At 36.6% G+C, this 19044-nt stretch overlaps 2 protein-coding genes across 3 annotated transcripts in view; both read left to right on the top strand.

Annotated features, from left to right (window-relative positions):
• The first annotated feature begins 204 nt into the window (after positions 1-204).
• Positions 205-10716, top strand: tmem154 (transmembrane protein 154). Of its 2 annotated transcripts, none has more exons than XM_044347256.1 (9): positions 205-400; positions 1159-1218; positions 2806-2871; positions 3108-3200; positions 3400-3564; positions 4057-4111; positions 5195-5271; positions 6943-6991; positions 9568-10716. In XM_044347256.1, the coding sequence occupies exons 1-8, from the start codon at positions 307-309 to the stop codon at positions 6972-6974; spliced, it is 642 nt and encodes a 213-aa protein (XP_044203191.1). In that variant the 5' UTR covers positions 205-306; the 3' UTR covers positions 6975-6991; positions 9568-10716. The 2 variants fall into 2 exon arrangements, with proteins under 2 accessions (XP_044203191.1, XP_044203192.1); XM_044347257.1 differs by having other exon boundaries at positions 210-400; positions 3108-3155.
• A 7604-nt stretch (positions 10717-18320) lies between these two features.
• The window catches only part of LOC122976249 (sodium/potassium/calcium exchanger 1-like), a 43384-nt gene continuing 42660 nt past the window's right edge, over positions 18321-19044 (top strand). Inside the window, exon 1 of the mRNA XM_044344635.1 lies at positions 18321-18839. The gene's annotated coding sequence lies outside the window, so the exon portion shown is untranslated. The remainder of the gene's footprint in view (positions 18840-19044) is intronic.

The raw sequence follows: 19044 nt of genomic DNA, 5'->3' as shown, positions 1-19044 counted from the left end.
TCACCAGCTGGGACTCACTGAGCTCATGCAAATTGTTTGTTCAGCTTCCCCCTCACGCTGTAAGGCCGCATACCTAACCAGCAGGAATGTGATTGTACTGCAGCTGAGGAGCCGTCAGACTTGTGGCTACAAGCACACAGTTGATTGCATCACATCCGAGTGAGCTGTCTGAGTGAGTTTGAGGGTGTGTGCATGAGGGCTTTTTTTTTTTTTTTTTTTTTCTTTTCCTCCCGTTTAACATGTTAAGTCAGATCAGGAAGTGTGATGCTGTGACAGTAGAGAAGGAAGTGGGCACACAATGGCACTATGTCTGCGTCTTGGCCTGATAACATGAGAGGCCCCCGAGTAAAGACCCCTCTGCTGCTGCTGCTGCTGCTGCTGACCACACTGACTGGGACAGGTAAGACTTTTTTTACTCATTGATTCAACAGTGCTTTCCCCGTCCCCTCCCTGATCTCTCTTCTGTGCTTTACTGTGACTTGTGGTTGTAACTTCTTACTGATACTGTGGATATTACACAACTTTTATTACTTTTATCATGAATTAAATGATACTTAAAGTACTTAGGATCCAAAGTACTAACATTTTGTGTTCGGTCGTCTTACTTAAATCCATGTTTTGTCTTGACTTTTGCCATGTGTAGAAATCCTTCCTCCATTTCAAATTCATCTTTTCTAAGTTTTATAAAACTAACATCAGCCTACACAACCTTTCAAAAAATGTCCACCCTATAGTATATCAGTATTTTAAAATATGAACACTGGCTCTCATTTTCTGTTAAACAAGGAAATCATTTTTTCGCATTGTGAACATGACAAAGCTCTGTCGGGAACAAATTGCACAACATGTTGAAACTCTCCACCTCCTCTGCACTGTCTGATAGGTGAATTTTTGCAACCGTTTTGATTTTTGTAGAAACTGCTTACAGTAAAAATCATGAGCACGGAAGTCTTAAGTTCCTGTATGTTCTGAATTTGACGTGGAGTTTATGTGCAGGTAAGAAACAGGGCTTGGTTTTGCCCCGCTGCAGATGTGGTTTTAGAAACTTGCTGATGAAATCTCTTGCAGAAATAACTCTGTTCGTTCACTTGTGTGTTTATCTATCTCAACAATGTAACATTACCATGGTAAAAAGTAATGAACGGTGTTGAATTGCAGTGTTATGCCAAGATGAGGAAGAAATTACAGAAACTGAGTCCCCAGAAGTTGAAGCGACAGGTGAGACATGATCGATAAAATAAATTCCAGAAATGATAATCCACGATGTGGCCAAAAGTATGTGGACAGGGGTGTGCCTTAATTCTAATTAAGAAATGTTTTAATTTTCATTTAACCAAGTAAAATTTTTATTGAGATTTAAAAATGTGAGTGGGCAGCATAAAAAACATACATAATGCAATACAAAGATCACATATTTTACATACTGTATATACAGCACTGCACAAATGTTTTAGGCACTAAAAGCAAAGTGAGGATGCTTTCAAAAATAATGTCATGAATAGTTTTTATTTTTCAGTTAACTTCATACAAAGTTCAGTAAACAGAAGAAACCTAAATGATCACGCTTTGCCTTTAAAACAACAGCAGTTCTCCTCGGTGCACCTGCACACAGTTTTTCAAGATACTTGGCAGGCAGATTGTTTCAAGCATCTTGGAGAACTTGCCACAGTTCCTCTGTGGATTCTGTCTCTTCATGTAATCCCAGACTGACTCCAGGATGTTGAGATCAGGGCTCTGTGGGGGCCAAACCATCTGTTGCAGGACTCCTTGTTCTTCTTGTTGCTGAAGATAGTTTTTTAATGACTCTTGCTGTTTGTTTGGGGTCGTTGTCATGCTGCAGAGTGAATTTTGGACCGATCAGACGCCTTGCATAACGGATAAGAACCTAAACATCTAAAGTGCCTAAAACCTTTGCACAGTACTGTATGCTCACTGTCTGAATTTTGGTTTAGAATATTTCTCACACATAAATGTACACTTACAACCAAATTATGGCTGTTTTTAGAGCTTCTCCTTAACATAAAGTGTCATTCAGTCTGCAGCCGTCAAACCAGAAATCACATTCAATTGGAAAATATTTGATTTTCACTTAGACTCTTGCATCCTTGTTTGTGTGAAGAAGCTAAAGTCGTTTACCTAAGTGGTGGTGGTAGTGGGGTGTGATTAGAGGACATTGGTTCCTTTTTAATTGTAATTATTTAATCCTTTATTTAACAGGTAGTCTCACTGAGATCAGGATCTTTTTTTTAAGAGAGACCTGTGTACAAGGATCAACGTATATATGCATTTTAAACATAGACAGGCGCACAGATAATTTATAGACACACATTAGACATTATTTTGTCACATTAAGAAAGCAATTACAACTGGGATTGCAAATACATAAGTACAGCCTTTTAAAATCTTTAAGTGAAATTAGAGAGTGTAACCTTTTTCCATTTGTACGCAGTGTAGTATTTGAATGCACTTCTTCCAAGTTAAGTGTGAACAAGAGGTACAGCTAATGTTAACGTGTCCTGTGATCTGATATTATAATATTATATCTTTAACGAGACTACGGTTGATTAACTTTTGATTTTTGTACTTCTATTTCTCACTATTGCCTTCTCACCCTAGTTAAAAAGTGTTGTTCAGGTTCACAAATAGAGCATTGAAAGCTGTTGTTGTGGCATATTGCTGCAATGTCTGCCACCACGTGGTGTAACGTTTGGGTGACCACATACTTCTGGCCACGTTGTTTATAACACATTGTACTACCTGAATATGTTGGTAATCATGATAACATGCTACTGTCTGGGTTTCTAGAGGAACAGCCATCTGAAGCCCCTCCAACATCAATCCCTCCTTCCCCAGATGGCAGTGAAGTCATAGGTACAGCATTTTTTCTACATGGTGCTTTTTTTTGCTGAAATATCTTTCCATCTACCTTCAGGAAGAGAATTTCACAAAAGTTTTAAAGTTCAGTTGTCAGCATTTGATATTCCAATACCATCTGACATCACGTCTTGGCTTCATATAGTGGAAAGAAGAAACAAAAGTAGTACATTAGACAGTATTCACTGAAACCTTTCTGTAAAATCATGTATTGATTCTTTTATTGTTTCCAGTTGATGAGAACTCAGATGGAGAAGGCTCTGCAGACTCTGACAACCCAGGTATATCAGACTACATACCAGGACATGAGTTGTCTCTGACTAATGGTATATGTCAAAATCATCACTTTCATACTTGTAATAATCCTCAGGCTAAATGAAAGCTAAATGACAACAAAACCCTGAACTGTAATCTGTGTCATCTGATTCAAACAGAGACCTTTTTGTATTTTGATAGACTTGCAGAAATGCAGCAGGACACATTTATCATAAAAATAACTAAATCACAAAACTGCCGACTTTTCAGACATACTTACAGACGATACCTCTACGACCTCCACACCAATAGATGAGGAGGGTTTGAGTCCCATCATCATCATGATCCCTGTGGTGCTGGTGGTGGTTATCATTGCCATCATAGTTGTCTGTATTTTCATCAAACGCAGGTGGAACAAAAAAGTGGAGAATCAAGGTGCGTCCATCATAACGGGAAACAGAAGATCAATTCACAATTCAAGTCACAAAAAAAGAAAAAAAAAAGGAAAACATATTTATTTACAAGGGTTTACAAATGTGGGGTGAATATAATTTTGTTTTTGGGTCCTTAAAGCATTGAACAATATTAGATTTGAAAACTCAATACATAGATATAATGGCATCTGTCCACAGTGAGATCTGGGGATTATGTTATTAAATGTCAAATTACTGTGAATCTACCATAACTATCTGCACAGCGAGATACCAATATGGTGGGAAATTATATTTTTTGTGACTTGGGGAAACTAATGGGAGAGTCTGATTTGTTGTATTACATTAAATTGATATTGAAAAAGTAAAACCAAGCTAATTAGCTGATTTAACAATTGTATTTTATAACTCCAAGGTAAAACATGTACATTTTTAATTGGTACTATTAGGCATTTTATCATAATAAAGATGATTAAAGCATGTTTTCTTTTTATAGATCTAAGAAAAGAGGATCCGTATTTGGAGGACGCCAGTGCAGAGAAGGTGCCAATGTAAGTACTGAAAATTAATTTAAAGTTTTTGCAGTTGCTAATTTAACTTTTGGTAAACATAAAATGTTGAAATACATTTCACTCAATATCCAGCCAATGCTTAGGAAGATTTTACCCTCAACCTGTAGCCTAATGTTCTGTTTCAAAACGGACGGATGTTTGAGTTACATATGCTTAAGAGTTACATAGTTAAATAGCACAAAGTAACCACAAGTCATGTCACGTGGTGTTGTATCTTTCCTCTGACATCTGCTGCATATCAAACATCACTAAGTCTTGATGCTAATGTGACCAAACTGCTTTTGTCTTTAGACTTATGCATCTGTGCTTGCTATGTGCAGAGTTACACAACTATGCAAAGAGTTAAACATACTTCCAATAACAGTTGAAGACAGCGGGTGGCCTTTAAAGTTGTCACTGTAAGCAATTGAGAAACTGTGAAAACAGTTTCTCATAAAACACAATTAATTCAAAGATGGGACTTTAAAATCAGTAAAGATAAGATATCATAAACAGGAGTTAGACTGAGAGTATTGTAAAAACAAATTGGCACAGTAACAAGGAAAGATTCACAAGATTCACAACCCAAATTAGCCTACACTGTCCCTCATGCTAGGAGGAAAGAACATTATTAAGTTGCCATAAGAAGTAGTAAAACACAGTAATTTATCTAGTAAATAGAGAACTAACAGCAAAAAGAGCAAGATGCATAACATCAAAAGTAGCCGAACAGAAAATTAACTTATTTTGTATTAGCAACATAAGTTACAGCTAGCTTAATGCTCATGGCTAGCTTGGTTAGCTGTAGCCTAAACTGGTTGCAGAAAAACTAAATTAACAAAGAACAAATCAGCAGACACAAAACAGCTATATTAAAAAAGAGTATGCTACAACAAGAGCCATTTGTGGAGTAGATGAAATATGCTGGTCAATATTTGCTTCAACACAGATAAGACAAAATGGCCAGTAGTGGTTGCTACTAGCAACACAATGTTCAGCTGAAACCAACTGCTGGTGGCAGAAGATAATGGTGAACAGTTTTTATCTGGTTTTTGAGTCTCAAACATTTTGTGTCCCTTTTAGGCCCATGTTTGAAGAAGACGTGCCCTCTGTTTTGGAGTTAGAGATGGAAGAGTTGGACCAATGGATGAAAAAAGATGGTAGGGTTCTGTAAAATAAACAGCAAATAACAACATATGAGCATAAGAGGAAATAATATAAAAATAATAATATAAAATCTTAGTAGCTCAAAAAATATGTCAAAAATATTTTTTATGGAAAACATTAAAGGACCAGTGTGTAGGATTTAGTGGCATCTAGCGGTGAGGTTGCAGATTGCAACCAACTGAATACCCCATCCGCCTCCCCCTCCAAGCGTGTAGGAGAACCTATGGTGGCCGTGAAATTAATTCGCCAAAAATGCATCAGACCCTCTCTAGAGCTAATGTTTGGTTTGTCCGTTCTGGGAAATTGTAGAAACATGGCGGTGCAAAATGCTGGACTCCATAGAGGAGGGCTTGCTCCCTATGTAGATATCAAGGGCTCATTCTAAGCTAACGAAAACACGATTCTTATTTTCAGGTGATTATACACTAATTAAAACAAACTTATGAATATCATATCTATATCTAATATTATATTCATTTTTGCCAAGTCCGTTCTGCTAGATGCCACCATAGACTGTAAAAAAAATATTGGCATACTCACAATTACATCACCCATTGGTTTGTGCACTACTGTTTTGAAGCCTGGAGTTTAGCAATTTGACCGTCTTGGATTTGACCATCGCCATCTTGGATTTTTGGAGCCAGGTGTGACCATATTTGGATGAGAGGGTGGAGCTGACCCTAGCGCTAGCTGCTTACTTGGTTAGCACAGTGCATTTACAGTCTATGGTTAACTGTGATAATACTAATGCTAATTTTCACTAGCGAAAAACAGGCTTAAACCCATTAAATCTAAATGTACTTACCAGAAAAACTGAACATCCGTCTCCTTAGAGGGTCTTTTAGTACAATCAAATGCTGAACAAGACTTTTTTAGATGACCAAAATGTTACAATTAACTTTCATGAACTGAAAACACACCAAAATAGCGATGGCTATGGCTACGCTTATTCTGTGAATCTAGGGTTACATCATAGTTACATTACGTTATCAATGTTGTTGCCATGGCAATCAATCACAAGGTAGCAATGCCCTAAAGCATATGCTGCTCTATCATCTATTTTACTTTAATGGGACCATAATTTACAAAATGAACATCATGCTGCATTGAAGAAGACTTGAAATTAGTGATTGAGACCATAAACTCATCAGGAAAGTGTTTATTGATATAATAAATCAAGTGAGAAGTAGGGTCATTTTCTCATAGACTCCTATATAATTGGACTTCTTTTTGCAAGCCATCAGCCATAATGGCCATCATGCCATCATTATGCTGGCCAAAAATTTTTTCTAATGGCCATCAGGGGGCGACTGATGGCCATTAGAAAAAATGCAGGTTTAAGGAACTTCTGCATTGGCTTCACTTTTCAGACCAGGAGCTGACCTGATTGGATGCCACTAAATTCTACACACTGCACCTTTAACATGAGTTGATGCAGTTTATCCAGCAGAGGTCAGAGTTGCTTCATGAGAGGGGAACATACAGCACAGTACCTAACGTCACTGTCATGTCAGAAGTCAGTCAGCAAATTCTGTATATTTCTTATGACTTAATTACTTATGAATAATTAGCTTGTAATCTTCATGACATGAATGATCACATTTTGTGAGGATTTAGTGAATTTATGTGTCTCACAGGTTTGTTTGTTGGTTTGTTTGTTCTAGGTGAAACTGCAGGGGACTCCAAACAGGCATAGGCCTCAGTCTACTTATGGTGAGCATATTTTACATTTGTTATATTTATGTCTACTCAATGAAAACATCCAAACTTTATTCAATTTCTTGTCATTTATTCCTTATAATCAGTGATCTTTCCTGACTACCTTATAAAACACGTAATTGCTTTACATTTATTTCAAATTTGGTAATATTTTGCCTTGAGGTTGGTGACTTCCTTAATTAAAGAACTCTAAAAAATGCTTAAAATGAAAAGGCAGTATAGGAGAATGTAATATTTTTCTATTAAGCAAGAATTGTACCAGCGACATGGTCCAGCAGGTGTAAATATAACCCATTTATAAAGTGCTATCTCATTATGATTACACACATAAAAAAGTGAATATCTATTCACTGGGGAGTACACATTATGCCATAAGTATTATGACCAACCTGTTGCATACAGCTTGTTTCACAATAATGCTAACTCAACAGTCGACTTTGGTAATACGAAGCCTTTCCAAACAGTTTCCTTTTTCCTGCCAGCCTCTGTTTGTTGTGATGCACCAGCTGGTTTCAGTATAGCTGTGACTGATGAACTGTGACCCTTTTGTCATTACACATGGTACTGTTTGAAAGCACAAACACTCCTAACATCTGTTAGTGATTACAAAAGGCATGCATGGAAGTGTGGCGCAACTTAACTCAGGATAGTCTCCTTACTGGAAGGGCTGGGAAAGCGAGGTCAAGGTCCGCTCCGCTAACTGTTGACCAACGTCATTTACACACTGCTTTTTCTCAGGATTTTATTTCCAAAGCTGTGCAAGGGTTAGAGGGTATTTTCACTCAACACGGAGGCTCTCTGTACACATTAGGTTACACAAGAGATCTCCAAACAGAAGTGAATGTGATGTTGCTGCTGCTGCAGTTGCACAATGTGATGCCACCTTCTGTGTTTTGTTGTCTATATGCAGCAGCTGTGCCTTGTTTGACAGACCTATGAAGTTCAATAGTAAGATTTATAGATTTAGGTGAGAAAACACACAATATGCAATGAAGCTGCTTTGAAATCAAGTTTTGAAAGCTATTAATTACTTTGCATTAGAATAAGTTGAACCATAGGACTACTCTCACGAGAAAATGTTGGTAAAAAATATTAAGAAAATATATTCAAACTAAATTTAAAAAATAAACAGACACTATTTGAGACAAAATGAAGTCAAAAGCTGACTGTTAATACAACATTGACGTAATATCGTCTCATAAAGGTGTAGTGGTGGACATGGTAGCAAACAGTTGCCTATTTACAGAGTAAATGAGCATTTATTTGGAGTCGTGTTTCTGGACACTGGACCAATGTTAGTCCAATATTCACTCTCTTTTTAGCTCTGTTTACGTTTCCACCAACTCCTGAGGGAAATATTTGTCTCTCCAGCAGCTAGATGCCCATTATGTTCACCACTAACTTTGTCTGTCTGGTGTTTGGTGCTGAGAAAGTAGCGTACAAGTAGGTTTATCAGAACTTTTTTGGCTGAGAGTGAAACATAGCAGTAAAGTTACTGGTTGGAAAACCAAAATAATGAACTGAAATATGCCAAAATGCTCAATAGAGCTGAGGGGAACTGCAGAGTTGGGTGATCATTTTCAGTGAATTCATCATTATGAGCAATCCTTTGCACTTTACACATAATTTTTCAATTCAATACTCTTTCATTTACAGACACTCAACAGTTCCCCCACGAGCAAGCACTTGAGCAAGCATAATCATTTATTGTTCATAAAAAAATATTGATTAGTGCAGCTTTGAGCATTCTGCCAGCCAATAACACACAAAAAAATAGCCAAATATCCATAGAAAAACACAAGGAATAGCTGTCACCTGGACACCTGCTTTCCAGAGAGTATACAAGAAACCACACAAAGCAGGATTACTCACTTATCTGAATATTATTAATAAATAACAGTTATCAACACTTATAACTAATTAACATAACAAATAATGAAGTTTAGTTTTCAAATTCTGCAAGAAAAACAAAAACATGTTTAACCACAGCCAAATACTCGTCACAGATTAGTTGGCTTCTTGGATTTGTGTTGTTGCAGAATGAGTTCACACTTGGCTTACAATGATTGCAAGTGAAAGTTTGCAGGTTGTGGCGTGGTTAGTTTTGTTGTTGGAGCATGTCATGAGTTTATTACGTCCGTAGTCCTTGACGCTTGTGTGTGAACGCCCTTTCATGCGTGAGAAGGCTGATGACGACAGTAGTAAGACTATGCATAGACTGTACAATACACAGTGTGAATGCTATTGATTAGACATGTCTTCACTGCAGTCAGAATCAAAGAAAATTGTTTGGATTACAGTAAATAAACAGGTTCAAAATAAAATATTTTCTTTGGTTTTATGGAATAAAATGAACAAAAAAGTAATTTTACAGATTAAATCACAATATAAATGTAGTTGAGGTATCAGTAAGCTTCTACAAAATGTCATGTGAAACTATTCCCTGAGCATATGACTGTAAAATCCGCAACCACCCCTCACTAATGTCACCAGAGTTCAGAGATTACAGAGGAATGACCTTTCGCACTCTGACATTGTCACCTCTTTCTCCCATGATTCCTTTACCGCAGGTTAACAAAGGACGCTCTCTCGGCATGCAAGGACAGGCAGTCAACAATGCATCGTTGCCAACGCTGAAGTTCTACAATCATCTCACAACTTTAAAACAATGTTATTGACCACGCAGTCAGAAAACATCCTTACAACTTTTAAAGGACACTTACAAAAAATACATATCTCAAAGCTTTCTAAAGGCAATCTTGTTTCAACTCTTGGCCGTCTTCAGCAGGCAGCATTGGACTTAAATATGTTAAATAGTTGTTCTGTTTTGTTATGATAAGGATGTGTTGTGCTTTATGACAATGATCAGTGTTGTGCCTTTCATTTTTCATGCTTTGCCTGTTTTTTTGTCTACTGAAATTTCAATGTGCAGTATTTTCTGTCTCCATGAATCAGCCAGAGTGAAAAGTATTTAGTTATAAACCTAAAAAAAACCCCACTGCTGTGACTACCAAACACTCCCTGTTCTGCAGATTCATGTTGTTGTAGAGTGTGTGGTCAACAGAAAGTGCATTAGGTCAATACCCGTCTCCACCCCTCACAGATATAACTGCTCATAGTCTCTGCTGATGGCTTCTCTTCAGCTCAAAGCCTCTTTGTTGTTTTACACTATGTGACTCTCTCCAGCTGCAGGTTTTAATGGGGAAATATCCTGTTGAGGATTGTAGGCATGCATGACAGAGAAGACCGCTCCTTTTCATTCCTGTGCAGAGCTGGTTAAGACTTACGGAGAAAGTGTTTTTATTCAGACACTCGGAGCGTGAAATCAGCAGTATTATGTTCCCGAGTCTTTAGACAAATTATTACCCGTTGCTGGAACAGCTTTCTAAAAGCTGCTACTGATAAGATTTTCATCTCACTATAGATAATAACTCACTGACTAAATAGTTGATAGCTACAGATGCAGTTTAGATGTTTAATTACCGATTCTGGCTTAAAAGTGTGGAATCAAAGCAGTCGTGACACTGATATAAATGTGAGCGCTACTTTCTGAAAGTGTCAGTCAGTATTTTGCTGTATGTTGCACTGTAAATATGAGAATACAGTATACCAAAAGATGATATTTTCAAGAAATGCCTTTTGTAAATATTTCAAATAAGGCTGTTGTGCTGTTGTTCAGCTGATGTTTTGAATAAAATTTCAATAAATAAAATCTATTATGAGGTTGAGTTTGGGTTTTGAATGGAAATGTCTATAATAATGTCTACTATTTGATGGATTGCAATCAAATTCAGTATAAGCATTCAAATTCCTAAGAGGACGAATCCTGATGACTTTTCTTCTGGTGTCACTTGCAGTTTAAAGTGTAATATCTTGACATCCACTCAATGGACTGGCATAACATTTTATACATATTGATACGTATGATATTAATGGATCCCAGCAGTGGTGAAAAGTAACTAAGTACATTTACTCAAGTACTGTGCTGAAGTACAATTTTGAGGTACTTGTACTTTACATGAGTATTTTCATTTGATGCTACTTTATACTTCCACTCCACTACATTTCAGGTGGAAATATTGTACTTTCTACTCCACTACATTTATCTGACAGCTTTAGTTACTTTTCAGATGAAGGTTTGACACAATGGATAATATAACAAGCTTTTAAAATACAACACATGGTTAAAGATGAAACCAGTGGTTTCCAATGTTTTTGGCTCGTGACGTCTTACAAAAAGCAGTGTGTAGTTGGGGTCACATTTCAGATGTTTATGAGTTGTTAACAGCTCCACCAAATAGTGATTTTTCCCTCTAAACTTCTCACATGGTTTCATTTCAATAAATGTTCAAATGATCCAATATTTCAGCAAGATTAGAGAAAAACTCTAAAAACTGAAAACAGATTTGTGTATCAGAACTTTTTTCTTCTTTCCTCTCCCGTGAATCATCTCACAACCCCTCAGATTTATCTGGTGACCCTTTGGAGGGGCCTGACCCCTAGGTTGGGAACCACTGGCTAACTGTATATAAAGTAGTTCAAACTAGCTCCACCTCCAGCAGCTACAACAGTATCATGCTGCTTACACACTGATGCTTCAGTATTAAACATCTCATGATGTCATAGATAATAATATATCAGTCAGAGGGACCAAATCACTACTTTTACTGCAATACTTTAAGTACATTTTGCTGCTAATAGTTATGTATTTTTACTTAAGTAGGATTTTTCATGCAGGAGTTTTACTTGTAATGGGGTATTTTTACATGGCTGTATTGGTACTTTTACTTGAACAAAGGATCTGAGTACTTCCTCCACCGCTGGTTCCCTGACAATTAATCTAATGACTTTGCTGATCCTCTGACATTCAGTAGTGCCACCATGAAACTGACATTTTCAGTTCAGAGTGAATTGTCTTGAACTATGGGATGGAATACTATGAAATTTGGTACACACATTTATGTCCCCTTCAGGATGATTTTCTATAACTTTGGTGATCCTCTGACTTCTCATGTTGTATCATCATCAGATCAAAATTTCATTTTACACAATACTTTGGTTTATGATGAGCAAATACCAGTAAAACATCAGCCTCAGCTGTACTTTGTTTTTAATGCTTATTAGCTAATTCTAGCATGCTAACATAAGCTAAACTGAGATGATGATCAGTATATGTGTTAGCATTGTCATTGGAAGCATGTTCGCATGCTGATGTTAGCATTTAGCTCACCATTTTGCCTAAGTTTCAACCTCACAGAGCTGCTAGCATGACTGCAGAATCTTTGTCTTATTGAATATGGTGCCATATAAGAATAAAGTCTAAAAAATGCATTGCATAGATTCATTGCATATTCCATTTATGCAACTTATACTACGCTAAAATGATTGTTGTGTGATGTTTCCAACTCAAATCATTTGACATGAAATTTATATTTACACCAGGTTAAAACTACTCTAAATACAGCATAGCCTGTTTGAGGTATGATTCATCTGTCCGACATGTGTTTCTGTCACTGTGCACTCTTCAGCTCTTGTGTCTGCTGCTGTAAATCCACTGATCAGTCTGGCCTGGTTTTCTCTTTGAGTTCTGTATGTGTGATGGACATGAATGAAAAGCTGATGGAATTCACACCAGCAGAAGGTCTGTGGGAGCAATGATGGACGATCCATTCAAAACAATGAATACAAATGTGAAAATAAGTCTCTCAATCCTTTTTCTCCTCCTTTTCAATCTCTGTCTCATAAGATTTCCAGACGGCCGCTCTGTCTGCAGTGACAGACTGAACAATGCCTGCATCGTCACTACTGTCGGCTGGTCAGACACTGCTGAATGAACACTGACATTTTCATAATCGACAACTGACGTCAAAGAAAATACCTGCGTGATTCATTGATGACGCAGATGAATCAACCCTCTTTTCAGAAATCTTAGTGTTTGATAGTTTTAAGTTCATCAAGTAATTTAAGAATCATATGCCACTGTTTCTCTAGTCATTTTTTTATCATCTTAGAGATACTTTTTTTGAGGTGGTTTTTTGAGACATAGAAACAATCTTACATGTCTTCATCTTCTAACCCCTTAATTATTGCAACAAACTCTTTTGTCACTCACCTCACCTGTCTGAACTATAACTACAGACTCCAGTGAACTCTGTAATGTAAGAAGCTTCTTTACACTGGCTCCCATTAAGATTTAGGATTGATTTTATAATTTCATGATCTTATTGGTTATGTTTAAAGGGGTATTCCACTGATTTTACATGTCACCGTGAGTTTACTCATCATCAGAAGAACTACTCAGCCTGTGAAAACAGTTGTGTAATGTCTTCTGTGGCTCTGCAGGAGCTTTTTCAAGCCTGACATCAGATATCAGACATCACATAGGTTTCTCGGCTTGAGCTTGGTGGCACAAACCCTGTTATTACAAACAGAGGGCGTGGAGTTTGAAAGATGGTATTGAGTTGTATTATAGAATGCAGTGTTTTTGGAGCTTGACCCATATTGAGGACACTGCTGAATCAATTTGGACCATTCTTCTTTAGATACGTCCCCTAGACTGCACAGAAATGCAATACTAAATTGCTGCACTGCTATTCTAAGGGTCTTATGGCCTTATTTGGCCTTATTTCAAGCAATATTTTTGACCTTTTTGGTCCATATAAACCTGTACGTTGGTTGACATCCTTGAGCTGAGGTCTTTTGTCTGTTCTAGTGTCCTGGTCTAAAACTAGAGGGGTCAGAGTGTTTGCAGTCAGGGCTCTGAGGCTCTGTGACAGTCTGCTTCAAGAAATAATGCTGGTTGAATCAATATCATCTTTTAAATCTCTTCTTAAAACATATTTTCACCTGAGAGCTTATCCTGATTATATCTGAGTGTATTTAATTCTTATAACTTTTTTTTTTATTTTACTTTATATCTTTGATGTTGTGTAACTGTTTGTTTTAATTTGCCTTTTTTATTCTGGTTGTACAATAAATGTCTTTATTGTCTCATAAGTTGTTTGCCTTATTGAAACATTTATCTGCAGATTAAAAATTTGATCATTAAGTTATTTACTTGCAGTTTTTATTTGTTGCTTTGTGTGAAGCAAATGTAATTTTACTTTTGAAAAGTGCCTCACAGATTAGTAGAATATAATTATTTATTATTACATAATCATATATAATAATACCTTATTGTGAAGGTAAAAGTAAAGGTTTACTTCTAAACTTGACTCAAGTAAAACTTACTCAGATGCATGACAGCAGCAACAGGTTTTTCTCACTGTGTGCACAGGCAGCGCCACTTGCAAACACAGTTGGTCACACAATGCTAGATTCTAGCTAAACTGGTTCACATGTAAATAAAACACCAATTATTTTCACCAATATGTAATAGATAAACCTCAGTCTATAACATGAGACACCTTCAGCTGACTAAAACCCAACAAAGTGGCAAAGACGTCTTAGCAGCAGGTACAGTGTATGTGCTGGCATGTGGGAGGACTGGAATAATTTTGATTAAAGGCATCTTTCACAGTGAATATGAATGTGATGTAATCCCCTGGATGACACATTCATAACATCATATTTCCAGTGACCTGTCTCTCTGAGAGCTCTGTGGACTGAATCATTGTCTACCCAGCAGGCACTGTTGCTGCCTGTCACACTCCATCAGCTCCATTTCACAGCCACACCAGCAGCCGTGTGCCTTCAAGAGCCACGATGTTACAGAGCATCGTCCGTCTGTCGCAATCATCGCATTCACTCATTCTTGAGCAATCGCTGAGTGGAAAACACAGCGTTCACCAGGGAATCTGGGTGTGTGTTTGTGTCATTATGCTCTGTCTTTTGTTGTCGTTTCGTGACAAACTATTTAAACCATGTGAAACCTTCCTCTGCCTCCCATCAAAGATTGCCTCTTGCACCAGTTGGACACATTTCATAAAACTGTAAAAGAAATGTCATCAAGGGCTAAAACTGCACCCCTGGGGTCATGTGTTTGGTATTTGGGGGAATTTAGAGATCTGGAGTATAGTTTGTATTTTATAATCTAATAAATTATGCTTGGTAGGATTTCAATTTTTTGGACTTGGTGCCAATGATTTGGACTATTTTAGACCAAGAAAATTCAGAAATACATTTTTTTTTTCCAGAGAATCAGTTTCTGAACTATCATGTAGGGAAACTCTGGGACATATAACTGTTTTTCAAACAATAAAAAGACAAGCAAACAAAAAAGATAAAATAAAACAGTTTAATTAATTAAACATGCAAAAAAAACTATAAGATAATAATCTGTTTTCTGTTATTTTAAGAAAAATGTAGAAGAGGGGTATTTGGACATGTGACTTCAGCAAAATCACAAACTGAAAAATCTCATTTTTTTGTTAACATTTCTGTCATTTAGCAGATGTTTCTATCCAAAGTGACTTACAAGTGAAGCCAGGCAATCAAGTATCAGAGGACAATGACTCAAAAAGAGCTGTGGTACAAATTCTCCAGTAGCTGACCAGGTACAATGAGAAAAAGGGCTAGACGAAAGTTAAAAAAAAACAACTATTATTAAAGTAGGAAATAACTGGAAGTAAACAAGTACAAATGACACTAATAGAAAACTTAAAAAAAGACGTCAGATTTTTGTGAGGAGTCACTTACAGGAATAATTTCCATAAAAGCACACAGCTACAGCAGCTTTCCCATTTGAGTGTATTTAGTGCCAAATTGAGGATATTTACAGTCTCTTGCTTTGTTTTCATTATGTGCTTTTCAGTATTCCTTGACCAGGTGCCAGTCTCAATTCCACACTTCTCAGGATCCCATGTTTGATGCTTAGTGATATCTCAGGGTTTCAGACTGTCCCTGGAGGATTCAGATACAGGGCATGAAAATGACCGTGAGCCAAAGCTAACCATGGCTGGCACTGCAGGGCTAACTTAAGCAACAGCAGCAGCACACTAATCCACGATAGCTTGTTTTGTGCCTATGAATAAATGAGGCTCAATATGCTGGAAAGAATTAGGTCTACGTTTTCATCCAGCATGAGTTCTGACACACCATGCAAATTAGGTTTGGAGTCTCTGCCCTTCTCAGTCTGTTTTTTTTTTTTTTTTGGTCCAAACTTTAATTGTCAAAATATATGTCTATTTTACATTTACCATAACAAAAGTGTTAAGCAATAAAAATGGGAGGTACAATCAGAGCAAAAATGTAATTACAGTATTTAGCTGTGTTGATAATCTTTTTGTTTTTATGTATAAATACTTAATACTTAAAGGAAAATGGTAAACATGGGGATTATTTTGGAAAACAACATTTGTAAATGTTAATGTAAAGTCATATTAGCTATAAAAATATTAATAATCTAATATTATTCATCATCTTGTGACTTTTGTCTCCATAAATTACCTGTAAAACCATCTAAAAACCACCAACAAGCACAACTGATGTGGACGATACGTTTTGTTCACAACTTCAGTTCTCATAATATTAATAATTGAAACAATTCATTCATCTTGTTAAAAACAAATCCATATTATTTAGAAACTGGAATCAGTTTTGTATCACATTTGTTTGATCATAATTGACATTTTCAGTGTTATCAGCACTCTTTAAATATGTGTGTTAAAGATGTCATAGCACAGTATAAATGTAAAGACCTATAGATTACTGTAATTTTCTATATAAATAACTTATAAATATCTTTCATTGTGTTTGTACTCGTTGCTTTGATGTAATTTTAGAGAGTTGGTCTTGAAGGAAAATAATAAAGATGGATATAATTTTAGAAAAACTGCAATTGAAAATAAAAAAAATCATGACACAAGTTTTTATTCCACAAGATAAAAAAGCATCTTCAAAAAAAAAAGACTTTATTAATCAAAACAACAATAATATTTTGTAAAGCGAGTGATAAGACATTTTATCAGCTTTTTTGTTTGTACATTCAGATATTGAAGAAATGTATTGGATTGGATTATATACTATAGAATTTGTTCAAAATAGTCAGCAAATCAATCAAGTGGAACTACGAGTGGAGATTCTTGTCATATAGTAATAAAAAGTGAGGGTAGATATGATCAGCAGTAAACAATGACAGTTTACTCCATAGTTGTATGTGGGCGAGACCAAAATAAAGGTACCAGCGTTTCTCTGTGAACTCCCCACAAAACGTACATCTTACACCAAAGTCTTTCCTGAGTTTCTGCAAATAATGTTTTTTTTCTTGATGTGTATATACTATATATAGTATATATATATATATACTTAATTTCCCCAGTATTGTTTTTCATGTATGTCTTTGTTTTTATTGGATTGTTGTCTACTGGTTGTTTAGTTTTTTTCTGCTCATTTTGTGTGCTTCTTGTTGTCATTTATTTTTGTTGTGTTTTCCTAAATTATATTAGCTTATTTTTTCCCCCTCCTTTTTTTGTTATTGTCTGTTTTTCTCCTTAATTTGCGAGGAAGTCTGTTGTATACGCCTGTGGCTTCTTGACCTCTCCTGACACATCTCTCATTCTTTATTATCTGGATTATATGCTGTCTTATGTGTGTGCAAATAAAATAAAATGAATAAATGATTAGTTGGATAAAACCCGTGAATCATTTTATCTCTTTGACTTTGTTAGTCAAAAACAACTTATGTGGCAATGGCCAAATTTTTTCCGAAAAAATATCTCCAACAAAAGTGGACCAATATGATGAGACAGAGGGTGCACTTATGATGTCTTTTTGAAAAAGTTAAAAAGCATCTTTTTTCCCTCTGCCAAGTATATTATGACATCATAGCCGAGCGCCCACTCACAAACAAAAACGTGACATCAATAGTGTGAAAGAAGTATAAATTCAAGATTTTACATCGAATCTACCCTGTTAAAGAAGTGTCGCAAAGATTTAAACTAAATATAGATTATACCTGTGTTTTTTGCAGTTCAGGTATCGCGAAACAATATTTAATTTGTTTTTTTCACTGTGATCATTCCAATTTATTTTGGACATATATGCAAAACATTAGTAGAAAAGTGGGTACTAATGTACAAATAAATGTATTCAATGTGATGTTATATTTTGTATTCACTAGGATGGATAGCAGAAATACCTATATAAAGCAGCCGCTGATCATTATTGGTAAATTCCACAACACACGCAGTAAAGGAGAACAAAAAAGCTAAAAACTTTCAATATTTTAAAGAAGTACATTTTATTTGAAAGTGAGTCACAACAAATGGACTTCGGACACCTCTGACTTGTACAAAGTTGCTTTTTAAAAAAATGTTTTACTGTTTTTGTATGTCAATTGTTATCATACCTCTTTGTTGAAAATAAATAAAGTTTTGAAGAAAAAAAACCGTGCCATCATCATATTGCGACAGCCATTCTCTCCAGTCGGTGGAGACGAACAAACCTGGCGGTTGTTGAGGAGGCTGTGGACGGCAAAATCTCTCACCACTCACACGCTGTTTGGTCTCAGTGGATGTGTTTTCCCTCTTGTAATTCTCCGAGACCGTCATATGTCGCCCGCTAAATGTAACGGAGTCAAACGGGGGTCGACCAACAGTCTCGTCAGTGTGACAGAGCAGCTAACGTTAGCGGTGTTTTACTAGCCCGCTAACATCACACGAACTCGGCTTGAGGTTTGTCTTGTAGAGGCTAGTTAGCTTCTGCTGCTGCTAACGTGCTAGCTGCTGTTAGTTGGGTGCAAACACTGACTGTTACTGCTGCTGCTGGGAAACCAAGACACGAAGAAGGAGCTGTTACCTCACCGGAGCCTCTACTGTTAGCTTTACAAATCTCGGTTTGGATACACGAGCCAAAGGAGCCGCCGGAGAGGCCTGCTGTCTTTGTCCATCTTCACATTTCTGAGGTAAACACAAGTGTAAAAATTACAATCACAACTGGGGAATATTGCAGCAAAGCACCAGTGGAAGAGGGCCCTAGCATTAGCCAGCTAAACGCGTAGCTCGTTAGCTAACCGTGTTAGCATCGCTAACGCACTTTTCTGTTGATGTGGAGCTTCTTAGCGATCTGGAAAGAAGTTAAAGGTGGCAGATTTAGCTCGCTGTAGCTCT

This window comes from Thunnus albacares, chromosome 3 (genome assembly GCF_914725855.1).
Source record: "Thunnus albacares chromosome 3, fThuAlb1.1, whole genome shotgun sequence".
In the NCBI taxonomy this organism is placed as follows: domain Eukaryota; kingdom Metazoa; phylum Chordata; class Actinopteri; order Scombriformes; family Scombridae; genus Thunnus; species Thunnus albacares.
Note: the sequence above shows the minus strand (reverse complement) of the source record. Positions and strands in the feature narration are given on the sequence as shown.